Genomic DNA, 22,853 nt, shown 5'->3' with positions numbered 1-22,853 from the left:
GGGGAGAGGGCAGAAGGAGGGAGTGAGAGAGACTCTTAAGCAGGCTTACGCTCAGCACGGAGCCTGACTTGGGGCTCGATCCCATAACCCTGGGATCATGACCTGAGCTGAAATCAAGAGTTGGACCCTCAACTGACAGAGCCATCCAGGCGCCCCTGGAATTTAAGTTTTTGGCTGTGTGTGTGTGTGAATAAATACATGTGTCTTCAGTACCTAGCACAGAGTTAGTGAGTAAGTGGAAGAATGTTGCCTCTTTGTCTCCAAAATCAGTTAGAAAACACATTAAAGCCTGTTTAAAAAGTATGATAAGGTACTTTTCATTTTTCCTATGCTTTCCCCCTATATAAAATGACAGCCTTTCATGCTGGTAATGTGGCCATATTTGATGATATGCTGTGTAGACTTTCCTCTCTGTTGTCTCATCTCTAAGAAGCTCACTATCCTATATGGTCAGCTATAGGTCACCTACTAAATTGCTGTCATTCAGTGTTTATTAACTAACTTTGTAAATACAGTATTTGGGGGAAGGAGAAGATATTTGAAAAGACTGTAGGTGAGCTGGACGGCATCATAAAATGTCACCAAAAAGTTCTTACGGGATTTGTTGCTTTAAGTAATTTTAAGTTTAAAACATAGCTTTTCTCACTGAGGATTGACTTTGTTACAAGGAGCAAACAGTGGTTTAAAAAAATACTTCTAAAACAAATGAAGCATATAGATAAAGAAGAAGTGGTATATATATACACATATGTGTACAATGAAGTATTACTGAGACATGAAGAAGGAGAACTCGCCATTTGCAACGACATGGTTGGAACTAGAGAGTGTTGTGCTAAGTGAAATAAGTCAGACACAGAAAGACATACCAGATGATTTCACTTATATGTGGAATCTAAAAAACAAATAGACTTTTCTTTTTCGATTTGTTTACCTTTATTTGCTTTTGAGAAACAGAGACAAAGCGTGAACAGGGGAGGGGCAGAGAGAGAAGGAGACACAGAATCCGAAGCAGGCTCCGGGCTCCGGGCTGTCAGCACAGAGCCCGACGCGGGGCTCGAACCCACGAATCGTGAGATCATGACCTGAGCCGAAGTCGGACGCTCAGCCGACTGAGCCACGCAGGCGCCCCAAAACAAATAGACTTTTCAACATAGAGAACAAACTGGTGGTTGCCAGAGGGGAAGGCGTGGGGGGATGGGCGAAATAGGAGAAACGATTAGAGGTATTAGCTTCCAGTTAGAAAATAAATAAATCATTGGGGCGCCTGGGTGGCTCAGTCAGTTGAGCGTCCAACTTTGGCTCAGGTCGTGATCTCGCGGTCCGTGAGTTCGAGCCCGGCGTCGGGCTCTGTGCCTACAGCTCGGGGCCTGGAGCCTGCTTCGGATTCTGTGTCTCCCTCTCTCTCTGCCCCTCCCCCGCTCATGCTCTGTCTCTCTCTCTCTCTCTCTCTCTCTCTCTCTCTCTGTCAAAAATAAACATGAAAAAAAATTTGAGAAAATAAATCATGGAGATGAAAATTACAGCATAGGGAATAGAACCAGCCAACAAACAAATAAGTGAAGGATAAAAGCATTTGGTGGTGGAATTCAGCAAATTAAATACAAATGGTACATTAATTGTAAGAATGTTTTAATTTGTGTCTCCTGTATCGCCAAGCAGAGCTGAAGACAGATTTGTTTGTAGAGGGTGTGAGCCATGGCTTTACAAGGTGTTTTATCCAGCTGTGCAAATATTTTGTTTTACTTTTGATATATAGGAAAATATATGGGATTATAATAAACTTTTCTGCAAATATGTACAATAATTTTATAGAAGTAAAATATTGATTTAATGAATTAAATCTTATCGTACCTTCATCAGAAGTACACATAAAAGTTTTAAAAGAGTACATAAAAAGAAAGATAAATATGTTGATTTGATTCATGCCAACTTTTTTTTTCTTTTCCCCCCATTTTAGGGACCAGGTGCCCCACTGACTTCGCTGAAGTTCCTTCTATTCTGATGGAGTACTTTGCAAATGACCACCGAGTGGTTAGCCAGTTTGCCAGACATTATCAGACGGGGCAGGTAGGGGAGCACAGTGCTACGTCGTGTCCTTGAGGGGGTGGGGGGGGGGTTGGGAGGGGTGGGGAGGGGGGAGGCGGCTTTCCTGACCTGCATCACGTGGACCTCTCAGGACTGTCACCCTCTCAGTACCAGAGTCCTTCCACTTTATTTTTAGTCTTCGTTTTATTTTTTTTATTTTTGCCAGCCACTGGGACCACAGTGTTGACAAGCTCTCTCTTATCGGCTAAGTGAGAGCCTATCTTGCCTTCACAACCATCCCTTGAGGAAAGTGCCTGGTCCCTGTTTTCCGGAGGAGGAAACAAGATTACTGTACAACAGGCCTTCCAACCTGTCTCGCTTCAGAAAAGCCGTCGCTCTTCCTTTCGTCTTTCCTTTATGCCTCTGTTTGTTCCTTTGTTTTGTCAAAACCGAACCGCGTTGCCCATTTTTCCCATCGTGCCCTGCACCGTAGGTCTGAAAAGGTTTCGATTTCAATAGTTGGATTCGAAGCATGAGTTTAAAGATTAAGAAAATCGGTGAAGTAGGAGGACAATGAGAGATCTCTGTAATGAGTTAGCCGTAAGCGTAACTGTCGACGTTGTGCAGTGAACTGTCCACACGTACTTTGCGAAATATCTTCCTTTCCTTCTCTGAGAACTTTGATTATAAATACCCCGTCAGTCACTGATTTCTCCCTGAGACTGTGCCTCCCTGAGTGCAGGTGGCAAATGACAGTTATCTTTGGATCCTTGGCACTTAGAATCTTGCCTAGCACCTGAGAAGCACTAGAAGGCATGAATGGAATGAGAAAAGGCTCCAAACCCACCTTTATTTGTGACTCTTTCTAACGTGATTTGGTCATTTCTGGTTTTTGGACTTGATTTCATCTCACCGTTCTTGTCAGCTGCAGAATAACGGAGGAGTTTCTGGATAACCAGTCTGACCGGGCCTTCTTCATAATCTGTCTCGGTTATTAAGATGACAGAATTGAGATATTGGCGATCGATTAGCTGTCTTTCCATTAACCTTCAGAGAAGTTAGACCCAGCCAGTAACGTGGAAACGCATAAGCCACAGAAGGGGAGGACGGGTCCGCGGGTCCACATTTCCACATTTTGGGGTTTGGGAATGACCGGGAAGACCTGACTGAATCCCTCCTTCTGAACTTGTGCCCCTGCCCATCTTGTAGGGAGGTAGGGCACAAGGCATATTGGGGCAGAGCCACATGCCCAGCGGGGGCCCATGAGGGAGGGCCCCCGGACCTTGGCTGGGGACGCTGGGAGAGGCTTCGTGCAGGGAGTCCCGGAGGAGCCAGGTTTGAAAAAATACATAAAAGGGGCAGTTTGCCCGTCAGCTTTCGGCAGCCCTTTTCCATCTCGTTTAATATATTTGTCGAGAACGCTAAGGACGCTCACAGGTCCTTCAGTCAGAAGTAGTTATTGAGTTTTTATCAAGTACCAGGAACTGTCCTCAGCATCTGAGAAACAGCCGGGAGTGAGTGAGACAACATTCTAGCCCTCAAGGCCTTCAAATCCCAGGGGAACTAAGGCAAAACTAAAGACGAGGTTATTCCAGCCAGAAGGAAAAGCCTGTAGAGTCTCGGAAAAGTCTGAGACCGTGGCAAGGTGCTGGCAGTGGTAAGTACGGGAGGAGGAGGAAGGGGAGCGAGAAAAAGAGACTGGAAAGTTTTTGTTTCTAGAATTCGCTCCCAGTTTCTGCAGTCCTCTTGCCGACACACACTTTTTGATCCCAGCTCATTTGCTAGACCACCAGTTTGTGACTTGAGTAGTTTTAACTGGCGGTGTTTTTGTTTTTGTTTTTTTAATTTTTTTAACGTTTATTTATTTTTGAGACAGAGAGAGACAGAGCATGAACGGGGGAGGGTCAGAGAGAGAGGGAGACACAGAATCTGAAACAGGCTCCAGGCTCTGAGCCATCAGCCCAGAGCCCGACGCGGGGCTCGAACTCCCGGACCGTGAGATCATGACCCGAGCTGAAGTCAGACGCTCAACCGACTGAGCCACCCAGGCGCCCCTAACTGGCGGTGTTTACACTGGGCTTTGCTGCCACACTTTCTCTCAGGAGTTGAGTCTAGTCCTCCTGGCTCTCAGGCAGCTCTGCCCCAACCCATTTCCTCATTAGCCTTTGGCAGACAGCTTCTCTGGGTTCCATCTTCGAACTTGTGTCCTTGCTCAGCCCCGAAAATATGTAGTCAAGTGATAGTGAGAGCCAGAACGAAGGTCCCGGCCCTGGGGGGCTCGGAGAAGCAGACTCCAGGAGCTATTGGAGACTTAACTAGAAGGATTTGAAGCCAGTTGGATAACAGGGGTGAGAGAGGGAAATCAAAGACAGAGGCTCCATGAACAGAGAATTCTGGAAGAGGTCCAAATATGAGGAAGGAAGACAGCTCTTTTTTGGCTGTGTCCATGGGGCCATGAGTGACACAACTCTGAAATACAGAATCAAATAGACCCTGCGGGGTGTGGGGGTAATTGGCATAGAGCTGGCACTTAACGTATAGGGAGGTTAGGCGTGACCCGTGAGAGAAAAGCAGGAGGTATCTGATGAAGCAGCATCACCGGGAAAGGAGCTGAGCTTAGATTGCTCAGGGGATCTGAACCCCGAGGTAAGGGTTAGCGCAAGAGAGCGCCAGGATCCTCTCAGAGCAATACTTAGAGCAAAAAGCTGAATCTCGGGCTAAAATTCACCACAATTATGAAGTTGGTTTTTCAACTAGTACCTGTTTACAGGACAATCGGAAGAGCAAAGAAGGGCCAAAAAGAAGAGCAAAGAGCCACTGCTTGGAGGATAGTGTAATGTCCCCAAACAGGACAATTCTTATTTTAATATGGCGTTCTTCTGTAAGAGCCATTTTGAACAAGAGAGTTGCAAGAAAACAATATTGAGTCCAAAACTGCACTTCGAAACAGGAAAGAAGCAGTAAGTTGCTTTGAATTAATTCAAGTTTCAGACACAAGCAGACATGTGCATTGAGCTAAGGGGACTTGCAGACGCAGTCTCGAAAGAATTTAAAATAATTTTGCAAGTCGTATAGAGAACAGAAGGAGTGCCAGAAGGCAAGAAACGGGAGAATGCCTTGACTTTCACAAAGGGCTTGCCTCTTCTTGCCACTAATTAAGATACCAAGTGGCTAGATGATTTCATTTTAAGGGCACTTCTAGCCTTAAGGACAAGGAGTTAATTCCCTAAAGCCCAAGGCTTTGTAAATAAATGGCATTAAAGCCCATAAGAAGAATGACAGGGTTGCATCTTTATGCCCCATTTCTTATTCTGCTACATGTTCGGAAAGGATTGTTTTTTCTTGGAACACCGTGGGGTGTATCCGAGAGAACTCGCAGAGTAAGGATAATATGTCAGTGACTTATTAACACCTACGAGTATTTTATCTGAACCAGAGCATGGCGTGGCCAATGAATTCCTTGCGGTTGAGGAATGAGAAGCATGCCTATTAGATTTGCAGGGGCCATACGGCTGTCAGAGGTAAGCAGGGCCAGAGGTGATCGTTTGAGATTCAGAACTGCCTTGACAAGCTACAACATCAAAGCTGACGCGGAATTTCTTGTCGGTAGGTCTTCGAGTTGATAGCACACGTAGAGAAGGAGTACAGGCTTGGTGGCAGTTTGTGGGAAAAACTCCCGGGTTTTTAGACGTGGTAAACTGAACGTGAATCAACTGTCTGATGGAGTTTCCCCACCGACCTCGTTCTGGCTCAGGCGGCGTTTGGGACCCGTGCCGTCCAAGGAATTGAAGGGTACTGTCGCTCTCCTCGGTGCTTATTGGTTCCCGCCTTGAGCCTGCCCCCTTTCCAGTTGTTCCCAGTAAGTGGAAAATTATCTGCAGGTGGCCCCGCGCTTCTGGAGGCATGATCCTCGTTCTCCGTTAAACATTGTTAGATGCGGTTTATTTTTCGTTGTAGTAAGAACAGCATAAAAGTTACCATCTTGGGGCGCCCGGGTGGCTCAGTTGGTGAAGCGTCCAACTCTTGATTTTGGCTCATGTTGGGCTCCGTGCTGGGCAGGGAGCCTGTTTGAGATTCTCTCCCTCTCGTTCTCTCTCTTCCCTCTGCCCTTGGATGCATGTGCATGCACACGCTCTCTCTCTCTCTCTCTCTCTAATTAAAAAAAAAAAAGTTACCATCTTAACTGTGCTTAAGTGTGCCAGTCAATGGTATGAAGTACATTCTTATTGTTTGCTGCCATCACTACCGTCCGTCTCTAGAACACTCTTCCTCTTGCAAAACCGAAACTCTGTCCCCAGTAAACAACTCCCTGCTTCTTCTCCCACCCGGGCCCCTGGCCCCTGGCCCCCTTTCTGCTTTCTGTCTCGATGAATTTGACTACTCCAAGTACCTCATATCAGTGGAATCCTGCAGTATTCGCCCTGTTGTAAGTTAGCACAATGTTTTTAAGGCGCATCATGTAGCCAATGTCAGAGTCGCCTTCTGTTTAAAGGCTGAATAATATTCCGTTGTATGTGTATACCACATTTCGTCTGTCCCTTCGTCCGCTGATGGATATTTGGGTGGCTTCCACCTTTCGACTATTGTGAATAATGCTGCTCTGGGTCTACAAATTCCTGCCTGAGTCTCTGTTTTCAGTTCCTTCGCATATATACACAGAAGTGGGATTGCTGGATTGTATAGAAATTCCATTTTAAATTTCATGAGGAACCGCCATTCAGTTCTCCACAGTGGCTGCATCATCTTACCTTCCTACTTTGCGGACTGTTGAGCATAAAGTTCCACTTTTCTCCGCATCCTTGCCAACACTTGTTCTTTTCTGATTTTTTGATAGTAGCCATCCTCCTGGGTGTGAGGTGGTGTCTCACTGTGGTTTTGATTTTCATTTGCCTAATGATTAATGATGTTGAACATTTTTTTTTTAAATTTAAATCCAAGTTAGTTAACATACAGTGTAATAATGATTTCAGGAATAGAATTTAGTGATTCATCACTTACCTGTAACACCCAGTGCTCACCCCAACAAGTGCCCTGCTAAATGCCCATCACCCTGTTAGCCCATCTGCCCACCCAACACCCCTCCAGGAACCCTCGGTGTCTTCTCTGTATTTAAGAGTCTTTTATGGTTTGTCCCCCGCCCTGTTTTTATATTATTTTTGCTTCCCTTCCCTTATGTTCATCTGTTTTCTGAATGATATACTCAAGTATATGAGTGAAATCATATACTTGTCTTTCTCCGACTGACTTATTTTGCTTAGCATAATACACTCTAATTTCATCCATGTTTTTGCAGATGGCAAGATTTCATTCTTTTTGATTGGCGGGTAATATTCCATTATATGTATATATGTATGTATGTATGTATCTGTCTATAAACACCACATCTTCTTTATCCATTCATCAGTCAGTGGACATTTGGGCTCTTTCCATACTTTGGCTATTGTTGAAAGCACTGCTGTAAACATTGGGGTGCACGTGCCCCTTTGAATCATCACTCCTGTATCCTTTGGATGAATACCTAGTAGAGCAATTGCTGGGTCATAGGTTAGTTCTATTTTTAATTTTTTGAGGAACCTCCATATTGATGTTGAACATTTTCAAGTCCTTTGTTCATATTTTAATTGGGTTGTCTTTTTTTCGTTGTGGTGTTATAGGAGTTCTTTATGTATTCTTAATATTAATCCCTTATCAGACATATGATTTGCAAGTATTTTCTCCCATTGTGTGGTTTGCCTTTTCAGTCTATTGATTGTGTCCTTTGATACACAGTTTTTAATTTTGATATAGTCCAGTTAATCTATTTTTTCTTTTGTTGGCAGGGCTTTGGGTGTCAGATCTAAGAAATCATTGCCAAATTTGATGTTATGAAGCTTTTTCCCTATGTTTTTTTTAAGAGTTTTATAGTTTTAAGTCTTATGCTTATTTATTTATTTTTTTTAGACAATTTTTTTTTAATGTTTATTCATTTTTGAGAGAGAGAGACAGAGCATGAGCGGGGAAGGGGCAGAGAGAGGGAGACACAGAATCTGAAACAGGCTCCGGGCTGTGAGCTTTCAGCACAGAGCCCGACGCGGGGCTCGAACTCACGGACTATGAGATCATGACCCGGGCTGAAGTTGGACGCTCAACCGACTGAGCCACCCAGGTGCCCCTAAGTCTTATGTTTAGATCATTGATTCATTTTGGGTTAATTTTAGTAGATGATGCAGCGTTTTTTTTTCTTATTTTAATAATTCTGAAACAGATCTCTTGCTATCTATTTAATGATGTAAGTGTGCCCCCTCCCCAGCTATTATAAACTCACAGGTGTATATTTTTTTCTTTTTTAACAATTAGCGTGCTCTTAGATTCAAGGAAATAAGATAGTCTTAGCTCCTGCACCAAAGTTGAAAATGTTAAGCACTTCCATAATGTCGTCTAAAAGCCTGACCCTTGACCCTCGTCCCTGTATATCGCTATGAGGAGGTTAGGCTGTCCCTGACTCTCAGATTATTTAGAGTATGCAGAGTTTTTCTCTTTTTTTTATTATGCAGGCAGGGATGAAGACCAAATATATATTTTCTATCACAACATCACACCACCCTATTTCCCTTCAGCAGTATCTGCCTCTTTCCCCTTTTGTCCCAGTTTCCAACCAATAATCCCTGACCCCTTCTTCCTCTCGCACACACACTTGCCTTGCTCCCACTTTCCCCACAATATCCCGTCTGCCTGTTGCGTGGAGCAGGTGGCAGACCCCAGCGTATTTCAGCGTACTCGAGTATTTTGTTCAGCGTGGGACGCTATGTTCTGCAGGTGACATCGACAAGCAAGAAAGCATTCTGAGGAGTGGCCTGCAACATTGGTATAAAATTGGAAACCGCCTCATGTTAGACATGGTGTAAGACTAGAAAAAATAAACCGCAGTCTGTTGTAGAATATCTGAAGGATGCCATGTAAAGGTAGAAAGTGTATTCGTTCGACATCACTCCGGCAAAAAAAAAAACAAAACGATGTTACTGGTAGCAGTGGATGGGGATTACGCTGCAGCCGATTTCAGTTCAGTGGATTCTTCTCATGACTGATCAGAAAGGCAGTGCCTCTGAAAGTAATACTCTTTTCGTTTAAAATTTAATGTTGCAGAATAACATTTCTAGAAGGCACAGCTGTGAACCCACCATCCAACTTAAAAAGCAAAACATTACCATAGGCTCCTCTCAGAGTCCTGAATTCTCACTAATTTTTGCTTAGAAATAGTTTTTGCCACCCAGGTTATTTGTTCGTAAGCCGCGTGGTATTTCGTTTTGTTTTTGAGCCGTACAGAAGTGGTATTCTACTGTTTATAATCTGTGACCAGCTTTTGCCAGCTGTGTGCCTGAACTCGTCAGGTGTGCACATAGCTGCAGTGTCTTCGCTTTCGGTCCGTGGTGACGTCCCGTACGTAATTCACGAAGCTCTTCTCCTGTCGGTGGACACACGGCTCCTTCCGGGTTCGTGCTCGTCCACACAATTCTGCGTTTTATATTTGTGTGCAGGACCGGAATTGCTGGGTTTGGGAGGGGGTGCGTGTTTTTAAGTTTACGCGATAATGCCAGATTGCTTTTCAAAATATTTCTGCTTATTCTCCCTCCTCTCAGCGACGGTTCCCATCACACCACATCCTCATCAACATTTGATATTGTCAGAGTCTGAATTTTGCCAGTTTTGTAGTTAAGAAATGGAATGCTGTTGTGGCCTTGATTGGCAGCAACGTTCCCTGGCTACTTGTTAAGGTTGAACATCTTTTTGTGTGTGTGTGTTTTTTTAATGCTTAGTTTTGGTAGAGACAGAGCATGAGTGGGGGAGGGGCAGAGAGAATCCGAAGCAGGCTCCAGGCTCTGAGCTGTCGGCACAGAGCCCGACATGGGGCTCGAACCCATGAACCGTGAGATCTTGACCTGAGCCAAAGTCGGACGCTTAACCAACTGAGCCACCCAAGCACCCTGTATGTTGTTTTTTTTTAAATTTTTATTTATTTTTGAGAGGGGGGCAGAGAGGGGCAGAGAGAGGGAATCACAGAATCTGAAGCAGGCTCCAGGCTCTGAGCCGTCAGCACAGAGCCTGAAACAGGGCTCAGACACAGAAACAGAGAGATCATGACCTAGGCCGAAGTCGGGTGCTTAGCCAACTGAGCCACCCAGGCGCCCCACACCCCGTATGTTTTTATTGCTCGCTTTTGTTTTCTGTCATGTGTCTGTTTGTCTTACGAGCATTTTTCTTTGTGGCGGTTTACTTTTTTACTGATTTCTCCCCTTTCTTGATATGTTAGAATAACCCTGTGTTAGGCATATGCCTTCCCTCAGTTTATGGCTTGTCTGTTCACTTTCTTTACGGTATCTTTTGATGGATTTAATTCCTTCATTTTAATGTTGTTGAATTTAGCAATCTTTTCTGTATAGTTAGTGCTTTTTATTTTTTAATTAAACAATTTTTTTTGAGTTTATTTATTTTTGAGAGAGAGAGAGAGAGAGGCAGAAAGAAAGGGAGACAGAGAATCGCAGGTAGGTTCTGCACTGTCAGTGCCGAGCGCGACGCAGGGACTCAAACCCACGAACCAAGAGATCGTGATCTGAGCCGAAATCAATAGTTGGATGCTCAACTGACTGAGCCACTCAGGCGCCCCAGTTCATGCGTTTTAGATCTTATTTGAGAAACATTTGTTTCCTTAAAAGCCATACAATATTGTTTTTTCTGAAAACAGAAGAAATGTTTAATGTTTTTTCTTTATTTTTAGGTCTCTATAATCAAGTTGGAAATTCTCCTTGGTTTAGTATAAGGTAGAGTTTAACATCCTTTCTTCCCTATAGTAACCGTCATCCCAGCACCATTTATTCTTTATCCAGGGACCCGTCATAAAGCACATACCTGTTATATGCAATAATCTGTTTATGGGATTTTTCTTTTATTCCATTGTTTACATCGTCTGCCCTGATAACCAGTACCCATGCTGTCTTTATTGTAGTAAACTTTATTAAGGCTTTCTTTATTCTTAAAAGATTTCTTGTCCGGTTTTGGGCTTTTGTGTTCTTTCATATAGATTTCGAATTAACTTGCCTATTTAAAAAAAAAAAAAAACAACTGTGAGAAGAATTTGGTTGACATTATATTAAATCTGAAGATCAATTTGGGGAGAACTGGTATCTCTCCAATATATATTGACATTCAGATGCATGAATGTGATGTATTCTTCCATTTGTTAAGTCTTTGTTAAATGTTTATTTGTTTTTGAGAGAGAGATGGAGCGAGAGCCTGTGCAAGCGGTGGGGTGGGGGTGGGGCAGAGAGGGAGGGACAGAGGATCTGAAGCAGGCTATATGCTGATGGCAGGGAGCCCGACGTGCGCCTCGAACTCCCAAACCACGAGATCATGACCTGAGACAAAGTGGGACGCTCAACGACTGAGCCACTCAGACGCCCTTTTAATAAAGTTTAAATTTTTTCCCTAAGGCTCAACTTTTGTTATGCTTAGTCTTAGATGCCCGACCTTTTTGATACTATTATAAATAGTATATTTTTAAAAATTATATTTTCTGATTGTTGCTGGTACTTAAAGGTGTTATTTATCCTTCTTTTATATATAGATCATATTTCCAGACACTTTGGTACACTTTCTTTTTAATTCAGATAACTTACGTGTAGACTTTGTTACTTTTTCAACCAGTTAATTCTGCAAAAATGGTAATTTCACTTTCCCTTTTCAACTCCTACATCTTTTTATTTCTCTTTCTTGCCCTATTTGACTTACTAGACCCTCCAGTACAATGTTGAATAGAAGCTGTGATATGGGCATGGTTTGCCTTTGTCCTGATTTCTAAAGGAAATGTTTTCAGTGTTTTAGCATAAAGGAAGATGTTTGTTGTAGATTTGGTGGAGATAGCAGGAAAAGGAGATTCCTTCCTATTTCTAGTTACTTTTTAAAAATTATCAATAGGTATTGCATGTTATCAGATGTGTGTGTGTGCGTGCACACGTGTGCACGTTCCATCTTTTCAGGTAATCGGGCTGTACTTTTTCTTTGAGCCGTTCGTATAGTGAATGTTAAGCCATTTCTGTATGGCAGGATTAGATAGGCTTTGTCTTACTGTTTTTAACACAGTGCTGGCTTCAGTTTGCTAATGTTTTTTAATTTTTTTTTTTTAACATTTATTCCTTTTTTGAGAGAGAGAGTGAGACAGTGTGAATGAGAGAGGAACAGAGGAAGAGGGAGACACAGAATCCAAAGCAGGCTCCAGGCTCTGAGCTGTCAGCACAGAGCCCGACATGGGGCTCGAACTCACGAACTGTGAGATCATGACTGAGCTGAAGTCGGATGCCCAACCGACTGAACCACCCAGGTGCCCCGCTGATGTTTTTAATACAGAGGATTTTTGCATCTGTACTTATGAGAGACTGACTTGTGATTTCGCTTTGTCCCCGTGCTCTTTGCTGTGTGTTGGTAATAAGAATATACCATTTCATGAAATGAGTTTCCAAATGCTCCTTTTTTTTTTTTCCTGTTCCTTAGAAGTGCTTTTATAAAATTGTAATAATCTGTTTCTTGAAACTTTGTCAGAATTCATCTATAAAGCCACTCGGGGTCTATTATTTTCTCTGTGGGAAGATATTTTAAATGACTGATTCCTTAATAGTCCTAAGAGTCTTTGGGCCTTCTTTTCTTCTTAAGTAAGCTTTGCTAAGTTGTAATTTTCTGGAAATTCACCCATTTAATCCAAGTTTTCAAGTTTATTGGGATAAAGTTATTTATGGCATTCTTTCATCTTTCAAACCCTGCTCAATGTGTAGTTAAGTTATATCCTTTTCATTCCTCATATTGTTTTCTTGGTTTTTTCTCTATTAATTTTGGCAGAAGTTGGTCTTTTTACTGTTTTCAAAGAACTAATGCACACTCCGTTTATACTTTTTATTTTGTTTGTTTTAACATTAATTAGTTTCTGTTTGATTATTCTCTCCTTCCTCCTTCTTTGTTTGTATCTCTCAGTCAAGGTACACACTGACCTAATTAAATTTCAGTACATCTAACATACCTGTTTAAATTTCAACGCCATAATTTTATTTCATTTTAAGTTTATTTATTTTGAGAGAGAGTGCGTGCAACATACGCAAGCTGGGGGAAGGGGCAGAGAGAGGAGAGATAGATCCGACGCAGGCTCTGGCTGTCAGCTGCAGAGCCCCATGTGAGCTCAATCCCATGAACCTGTGAGATCATGACCTGAGTCGAAATCAAGAATTGGACACGTAACCAGCTGAGCCACCCAGGCTCCCAGCGCTATAATTATAATTATAAACTGTGCAGATACGGTGTTCTAGCTGCATGCCATGCTTTCAATACAAAATGTTTGTAATGTTGCTGATTTCCATTGTAATTTCCTCTTTGAGCAACAAGTTGTTCAAAGGAAAGTTTAAAATTTTTAAGCCTTTGCAGAGGAGTTACGATTTTTTTGTTTTGTTTTGTTGTTGTTTACCAATATGTAACTAGTTAGTCTAACCAGTTTTGATTGTTTGCAGTTGTTGGTAGTTTACATCTTAGTGGATCATCGGTTTTTTGGAAATGTTTTGTGTGTGCTTGAGCACGTTGTATATTTTCTAATTATTGGATCTGGGCTTTCATATAAGTGTGTTAAGTCAGTCTTTTAATTGTGTTGTTTAGATTTTTTATATGTAACTAGTTTTTTTGAACTAACAAAAATTGAGAGGTGGAAATCTTCCAGGATGATGCGTAGATCACCTTTTCACCTTAGTTTTACCTATTTTTTAAAATTAGGACTTGATTTATTTAGCGCAATTTAGGTTTCCAGCAACCTTGAGGGCACAGTACAGAGGTTTCCCATATACCCCGCGCCCCACACAGGTATACAGCTTCCCCCGTCATCAGTATCACCCAACAGAGTGGTACGTTTGTTACAATTGAGGGACCTACACGGACACATGGTAATCACCCCGAGTCCACAGTTTACGGTACGGTTCACTCTTGGTTGTGTACATCCTGTGAGTTTGGACAAGTGTATAATAACGGGTATGTGTCATTATGGCCTCATACCCAGTATTTTCACTGCCTTGGAAATTTCTCTGTTTCTTTTTACTCTATGTACTTTGAGCATATATTTAAAAAAAATTTTTAATGTTTATTTATTTTTGAGAGCGAGAGAGCGAGAGTGGGGGAGGGACAGAGAAACAGGGAGACACAGAATCCAAAGCAGGCTCCAGGCTACGAGCTGTCAGCACAGAGCCCGATGCAGGGCTCGAACTCACCAGCCCTGAGATGATGACCTGAGCCGAAGTCGGACGCTTGACCGACTGAGCCACCCGGGCGCCCTTAGAGCATATTTTATTAGATGCATAAGCATACAGAATTGTTATATTTTTCTGAGGAGCTCCTTCCTTCTTCCTCATGTGTTGTCTTCTTAATTTTCATAATGCTTCATTTTAAAGTCTATTCTGATCATTTCTCAACCCAGCTATGTCACTAAGCATTAAATATAGTCATATGAGGGGCGCCTGGCTGGCTTAGTAGTCAGTGGAGCATGTGGCCCTCGATCTTGGGGTTGTGTGTTTGAGCCCCACCTTGGGTGCTGGGTGTAGAGATTACTTAAAAGTAAAAAATGTATAGTCTTTTGATTTTTGAGAGAAGCCACAATTTTTATACAGTTTTGCCCATTAACCACTAAAACGCTTGTTGCTTGAGTCATCTTTGTCACAAAATATTTATCAGACAGTAAGTAATGGGAATGAGCATTTACTATTAAGTTCTATCTTATTTAATCCTATCTAGCAATGTATGAAGTGGGCACGTGGCTGTCCACACTTTATGGAAACTGACTTAGGTTAAGTCACTTGCCAAAGATCACACAATAGTAACATCGGGGTTGGTCTCTTAGTTTCCATTTGTGATCTATTAGTAGGTCTGTTAGGTTCACATCAGAACTTCCTCAAAGTTCTGTCAGAGTTGCTAAAATCCGTATTACAATGTGGGTGTTTTCTTTCCCCAGTTTTGCTGTGGTAGAAAATGGTTTCTACTCCTTACACAATCTGTCTCAGAAAATAACAGACCCGTTTCCATTGTAGGTGTTATTTTTAGAACGTAGAAATCCAGTGCTTTCGTTTTGGAACCGTTCTGTGCTGCGTCACCGTAAGATTACTCTGTTCCCTTACTTTGTGAAAGTCAGCCCAAAGCCAAAATTGCTTAAGATCTATTTCCAAGGAGACAGATAGGCTTGTCATAAATCTTCTTCTGTCTTTCTCTTTCGGGAGATACGAACAAGGATTGAAGGTAAAAATTATAGTGCAACTGGAACTAGATTCGTTTTGGCAGGTTTCAGTTGTTTTGAAACTTTTCTTATTTTCAGCGTTAATGCCTTTCAGTTATGTCTAGACAGGAACGTGGAACTGGGAGGCAGAGGCGGGTCTGACCCTGCCTGCCCCCCACTCCCCCCCGTGCCCCCCACACACAGTTGACCTCTGGTCAGTTGCTGAACTTGTCTGAGACTTCTGCTCTTTTATATAAAATAAAAACTAAAAATTTAGAAGTTAAAAACTATGCCTCCATGCTTACCTCAAGAACTCTATTCTGTCAAATTTAGTAATGTAGGCAGACCAATATTACCGGAATTGTTTGAAGAAAAAAGTGGAATTGAGACCTCTGTCACACATTAAAATGTCACAATACTTCTGCTTTTTTCTCTGAACCATCAGCGAGTCTGTGGTAACACATAAGTATTTCTAAAGGTTCTTTCTTCTCATTACATCTCAATTTGTCAGAAAACAACACTAAAACTCATGTAAGTTGATAGCAATGTTACTTCCTGTGGATTTAGATCTGAGATTCTGTCTCTTTGGGACGAGGCAGCTTTTTCGTTATATCGATTATGTGCCATCTGGATTACGGGTTAATAGCAAAACAGACGAGTCGCTGCGTGCCGAACCTAGTTGTTTTCCCACCACAGACACGCGCAGAGATTTAGCGCTTGGTATGGGATCAAGCTGTAGAACTCAAGCCGCTTTGATGCTTGGCTTTCTGCCTCCGAAGGCTTTCCTTGCTCTGGATGACCATGTCTCAACAAGTTTATGTCATTAGATCCAACATGTTCCCAAAGGATATCAATGGCCGGAGTTCTTTGCTTTGGGGAGAGTTGAATTATTACCATAACAAGGATTTGTACCGGAGGATGTCTGAACTTTTAATATTTATGCAGCTTTTACCGTAATAAATTTTCTAAGCGGTCATAAATAAAACAAGATATTTTATCATGGTGATGTGGCCCTGGAAGAATTTGATGCCAGAACTTTTAGCAAGATGTTATTTAAATTGGACTGGCGAGATTGTGAAGTGATAGAAAATGTCTGGCAAATTGATGAGGTTACATGCTCACAAGTTGAGCTCATGGGGAAGCGTCCAGAGCATTCAAGTAATGCCAAGTTCCCTGAGACATTTGCATTTTTTGATGATAGTCTGAAACCTTCCAAAAATGTTGTGCTTTTTTTTTTCAAAGTTTATTTATTTATTTTTCAGGAAGAGGGAGAGCACACATGAGCCAGTGGGGGAGGGGCTGAGAGAGAGAGAGAGAGAGAGAGGGAGGGAGGGAGAGAGGGAACCCTAAGCGCTGACCGTGCAGAGCCCGATGCGGGCCTCAAACCCACGAACTGTGGGATCATGACCTGAGCCGAAATCAAGGGTCGGAGGCTGAACCGACTGAGCCACCCAGGTGCCCCTGTGCTTTCTTTTTTTTTTTTTTTAATTCTTTTTTCTCAACGTTTTTATTTATTTTTGGGACAGACAGAGACAGAGCATGAACGGGGGAGGGGCAGAGAGAGAGGGAGACACAGAATCGGAAACAGGCTCCAGGCTCCGAGCCATCAGCCCAGAGCCTGACGCGGGGCTCGAACTCGCGGACCGTGAGATCATGACCTGGCTGAAGTCGGACGCTTAACCGACTGCGCCACCCAGGCGCCCCAGTGCTTTCTTAATATAACAGAAAAGCTATTGTTATTTTAACAGTTTTTTTCCGCGTATGGTCAGCCGTCAGTGCGGCTCGTGTCTATCCCGAGAACACAGTAAGCGCCTTCCTTCCTCTGGGGAGGCGGTGTAGGTAAGGCTCACTGCACAATTGATGGTGTTTGAAGCTCTCAAGGAACTCAGTTGTTACCGGGACAATGATGTAACCTGTTGTCCGAGCCAAGCCACTGCTGGGAGGGAAGAGGGGCGCCCTTCGTAATCACACCCAAACAGACGGCCTAACCTGGGACGGTCAGGCCCACGCGCTGCGTGCGTGGTCACCGTCGCGATGACCGCGCTCACCAAGACAGATGCGTTTGGTGCCGTGACTTGAATTTCATCCAGTTAGTTAATCCTGTGCTCAGGTGGACCGAATAACTCCTACCGCATTGAGTCTTCTTACTAATTGCGATGGCGAATGCAAGGTGCCCGACCTCAGAGGTGTCCTCTTTCTCGTGGTGCTACCTCCCTGTAGACAGTTCCGCTTGTAAAACCAGGAGGATTGAATTCTACCCACCTTTGTCACGCGGCTAATTGTGATGATGTTTTTTGAAGTCAGAACATCTCAGACTTTAACATGCATAAAATCACCTGCAGATCCGGTTGAAATGTAGATTCTGATTCAGTGGGTGTGGAACGCCCAAGAATTTGTATTTCCGAGAAGCTCCCGATTCATGCTGAGACTGCTGGTCTTTACTTGCTTCGGGCTTCACAGAGCTGGGTAATTATTGTTCTTATTATTCATATTTTAATTATAAGCAGGAGACCAGACTTCACCTTCTTGACGGAAGGAAGGATCAATTTTACGGTCTTCTCTTCCTGGCCATAGTTCTGTTCTGGCATTAACAAAAAATTAAAAAGAACAGATGCGTGTGGGACCAGGCTCTAGGCTAGCCGTGTGCTTTGGGTGCACCGAGAAGGATGGGCCCTCTGGTCCCTAGGGTGCTTTCAAGGGAACTTTCACACCGTGGTGGCTGTGCCTCAGAGTCTGGTTGGGGCTCCAGAAATTTCAGTTTAAACCACCGGATGCATCAATGGATAAAGGATGAGTGAATGAACTAACGTCGAGAAATAGGAACTCTATACATAGCTGAACCCTCGGGTGGGACAGTGTAGCCTCCCAGACTCTGAGACTTGGGCCACAGTTTTGTACTTTACAGGGGGCTTGGCATTGGTCATGAGACCGACTGCTTTGTCTTTGTTGTAGTCCTGCCAAGCCAGATCTTATTTCTTTAGAAATAACACAAGGATTCTTATTTTTAAATAAAGATCAAAGATAGTTGTGGAAAAACTCATAATGAATTATTCAGATGCATTAGGTCACCATAGCTAATTATTGGCATCTTAGGTTCCCGTTGTAGAAACAACATTTCTACCGTTTTCCTCTTTACCAGCGGGGATAAATACCCACAGTGTCTTTGTGTATTTTAGAGCGAGGGTGAATCTTTGAAATAGAAATACCACCACACTAATAGTATAGGAGGCATAATTAGAATAATAATTAGAGTAATTGCTTCTTGGACACTTTTTAAAAAATTTTTAATGTTTATTTATTATTTTGAGAGGGAGAGAGTAGCGGGGAGGAGCAGAGAGAGGGAGACACAGCATCTGAAGCAGGCTCCAGGCTCTGAGCTGTCAGCACAGAGCCTGACATGGGGCTCGAACCCATGGACCGCAGGCCACGAGATCAGGACCTGAGCTGAAGTCAGATGCTTAACTGACTGAGCCACCCAGGCGCCCCCTCTTGGACACTTTTAGTAATGACCGTCTTCTCAATTCATTCCTCCCTTGTTCTATCTGTACCTCTTCTGAGGTTCTTGGGGCGTTTCCCCTTGCATTGTTGGGGTCAGCATACATCCCTTTTCCTGTTCCTGGTAGCGGGAGCCGGAAGGGTCCCCAGCTGCTTAGTAGGGTCCCTCGCGCACAGCGGGATGCTCGGCGAAGATGAGCCCAGTGGGTGGGTCTCCCTCCCAAACCTGACTTGCCTTCACGGCTTTGTCCGCTTCCCTGGGCAGAGCTCTGCTCTGTACGCGCGGAAATCAGCCAGCGTCAAGCCAGGGCTGCTTCAGACCTGGCAACCCTCGATACGAGACAAAACCCCTGCAGGTGTGTCTGTAAAAGAAACCCAGGCTAGGGCTTAAATGATCTGACATATAACGTTCATCCAGTAAATGTCATTTTGAAATCAATCTGCATTGGTGTTTTGTAACCTTGTTCAAAACAGTCTGCCCTTGTCGAGATACCGATGGCTTTAGAACACCATGTCTGAACAGCTCTACCCTAAGATCGCTCGAAAGGCTGCGGACGGCTAAGCTTTGTTAAGGGTACGACTAGATGTACTGTTGTGTTTAATGAAAATGGCTCTGTGAAAACAGTACCGAGAGCAGGACATACCTGGAAAGGAGCAAAGTAGAAATTTGCCTCTTCTTGCTGTAGGAAAAGAATCTTGCAGGGGAGCAGCGTGGGGTTCGGGCCCGGGATTGTTTGGCATTTCCAGTGTGGACTCTTGTGCGAGGCTGGCCCGTCTTCCGTCTGCGGCTTGGTGGAGAACGGCAGGTGGTTTGCAGCCGAGAAGGCAGAGGGGCTTCAGGATGCGCTAATGCAGGGAGGACGCTAGAGAAAAGTGTCCCTCTGGAACTCGGCCCGTTTGTTTCCTGGCACATTAGTGTGCTCGCGCTCGTGAGCTCCATCAGCTTGCACGAGTTCGAAACCACCGCTCGGACCAAGGCACTCAACTGGTGGGGCCGAGGAAGCAGCCGGGGGCTGCTGGAGACCAGTGTCCAGAAAACCTGGGGGGCCTGCTGGCCTCTGGAGAGGAGAGTGCCAAGACGGGATTTAAAGAACTGAAAAGAAGCTTTCCGAAGGAACTGTGTATAAAGTTAGGATCAGCAGGAAATGTAAAGATTAATGAGAATGATAACAGCTGCATTTGTGCATTTTTAAAGAAGCTTTATTTGTAATAACTTTTGTTTTACAGACGGTTTACGTTTAATTTCCGTAGCAAACTATTTCCCAACTGGTGTCCTGTATATTAAATCTCTTGCTTCTGTAAAGATGTATTAGGGAGTGGAAACATGTTCTGTGCTCAAATAATTTGGGGACATGAGTGTAGAAAGTAAGATTTCTATCCTCAGAAGCGAGGACTGCTCATAACTTTTAATATGCTGATTTGAATTGGGAATCTGCAGGAAAGAAATGTATTTGGGGGGAATCTCATGGACCAATCTGACCTGCTTTTATCACTGTGTCTTTCGCCACGAAGCAGGGCCTCCCCTCAGTGAACACGGGCCTGGGACTCGGCCAGTGCCCAGCGAAGGTCGAGGAACTTCACACACAGTTGGATTCCCTAGATACAAAATGACGACTGTAGGAAGGGTCTCTCACTTGTTTGGTTATTTAACTCATTTTTTAAAAAATTTTTTAATGTTTATTTATTTTTGAGAGAAGGAGAGACAGAGAATGCAAGCTGGGGAGGGGCAGAGAGAGAGAGGGAGACACAGAATCCAAAGCAGGCTCCAGGCCCCGAGCTGTCAGCCCAGAGCCCGACGTGGGGCTCGAACTCACAAACCGTGAGATCGTGACCTGAACCGAAGTCGGACGCTCAACCGAGTGAGCCTCCCAGGCGCCCCATTTGACTCATTTTTAAGGACACATCTATAATTCCCTTCAGGAAGAGATGTGCATGGTGCTGTCTGTGGGACACTTTGAATGAAAAGCTTTATTTGTTTTTTCGTCTGTTCTCTCTTCAGTGGAAAGTTCACTGTGTACCTCAGGCAAAATGTACACCACACAGAGATTCATCGTTTTTCTATCTAAAACTGTGGGATCGCAGGCCTGACCTCCATGTCACCTCATTTTATCTTCCTGCCTTTCCTTCCCCATCTTAACTTCATCATCTGTTAATTAAACGCTAATTAATATTCACTGAAATTTTTATTATCACTGCTCATCCTTTTTTGGGAGGAACTTGTTGGGGTGTTAATAAAATTTTGCAAAGGGTTAGTTTTACCGCCAAGCGGCATTATACCTGAATTACGGTGTTGAATGAGGAGAGGTACCTAAGTGAACTGAAAATAAATTTAAATCCTGTGGCTTAAAGAATAAAATGACAGAGATTTAAAGCACCATCTCCTTTAGGTTGACCAAAAGGGTCAAACTGCGTGGATTCCCATGCTGTTTACGGATGCGGTCTTTATACACTTTAAGTTCCTTTGTGAGTTTGCTTACCTTATATTTCAATAATAGCAGTAGTCAACAGATAGTCAGTGAGGGTTAGATACTGCATGTAATTCACATTCATAGACTTCCAAAGGAAATGAAATGGTAAAATACACAAATACATGATCTCAGTATATACTAAAACACCAATATATATAATGATCACTCAATATATATTAAAAGCATCCATTCACTCAATAAATTCTTAGTATAAGGTGCCATTCTAGGTATCATGGGAAAGTGTCCATCCCCTCATTGGTAATTTAAAAATAATACTAAAAAAAAAAAAATACTAACAGGGGGCACCTGGGTGGCTCAGTGGGTTGAGCGTCCGACTTCGGCTCAGGTCATGATCTTACGGTTCATGGGTTCGAGCTCCGTGTTGGGCTCTGTGCTGACAGCTCAGAGCCTGGAGCCTGCTTTGGATTCTGTCCCCCCCCCCCCCGCCCCTCCCCTGCTCATGCTGTCTCTCTGTCTCAAAAATAAATTAAAAAAACATTAAAAAAATGTAAAAATAATACTACCAGTGTCTCCTAGAATATAAATGCCTTGAGAACTGAGATTTTTTATCAATCTTATTCACTGATATATCAACTTTGCCTGTCACATGATGGGCAATGAATAAATATTTGTTGAGTGAACTGTCTTTCGGCTAAAACCTACTAACTGATACTCGTAGATGCCTGCATTGCAAGTTTCTTCGTAATAATCTTTAACGGTGTCTGCGCCTGACTTAGTGGAGAGTAGTTCACCCTTTACAAAGCTCTACTGCCTTTCTTTTTCCTTTGGGAGCTAAAAGCCTAAGTGGTATTAGTGATGAAAGTCTGAACGGTTGGGCATGTCGAAGGTACACAGGGCACCGCTTCCAAGCTAACCACAGGCAAAAGATAAAACCCTAACTTTTCTTGAGCTCTTACGAGAGTTGAGGTCACAGGCCCGTGAGGTGGCCTGAATCCCAGAGATGCAGACTGGCTCACCTGTGGCGAAGCATGGCGGAAGGCCAGGCTGCCTTGCAGAGGGGTAAGGAAAAACCGGAGAACATCTTCACAGGTTGTTGGGGGCCAAGTGTGGGCTGGCCTGTCAGTCCGGAAGAGCTGAGGGCCCCGATATAGAGGGAGTTCGCACCCCCCTGTAGGCTCTTTTCCATCGGCCGTCACCAGGTGTGCTGAGAACCTGTGGGTGCGGGGTGGGAGATCACCTGGGGCCACCCTCAGTGTTGCAGGCCTACAGGAGGTGACTGGCGGCTGTGCAGAAACAGCACAGAACCCTGCCTCCTTGGGCAAAGATCAAGAAAGCAACAGAATCAGACTCAGGGACTTGAGAATAACTAAACTAGCACAGCTTTAAAGGAACTATCAGAAGACAGGGATTTCAATCAGTCTGTTGAAGGAAAAGGTGGGCAACCTGTATGAACAGACGAAACGGGAGGTGGTGAGTGTGCGACCCGCCCAGATGGAAATGCGGGAAGTAAAGCCGTGAGGTCATATGAGAAGAATTCCTTTGAGGGGCTCATCCGTACACTTGACACAGCCGAGGGAAGAATGTGAGCTCCGTGAACTTAACGGGAGGTCAGTAGAAATTACCCAAGCTGAAATACAAGGGGG

At 43.7% G+C, this 22,853-nt stretch overlaps 1 protein-coding gene across 2 annotated transcripts in view; it reads left to right on the top strand.

Moving 5' to 3' along the window:
- The window catches only part of MIPEP (mitochondrial intermediate peptidase), a 195,862-nt gene that overhangs the window by 54,132 nt on the left and 118,877 nt on the right, over window positions 1-22,853 (top strand). For both annotated transcript variants that reach the window (XM_047077761.1, XM_047077771.1), the window contains exon 14: window positions 1,958-2,067. In XM_047077761.1, coding sequence (XP_046933717.1) covers window positions 1,958-2,067 — 110 coding nt within the window. The remainder of the gene's footprint in view (window positions 1-1,957; window positions 2,068-22,853) is intronic.

Source organism: Lynx rufus, unplaced genomic scaffold, assembly GCF_022079265.1.
Source record: "Lynx rufus isolate CCGP_SWC_20201006 ecotype Redwood Valley unplaced genomic scaffold, mLynRuf1.p SCAF_1, whole genome shotgun sequence".
NCBI classification, from domain to species: domain Eukaryota; kingdom Metazoa; phylum Chordata; class Mammalia; order Carnivora; family Felidae; genus Lynx; species Lynx rufus.
Note: the sequence above shows the minus strand (reverse complement) of the source record. Positions and strands in the feature narration are given on the sequence as shown.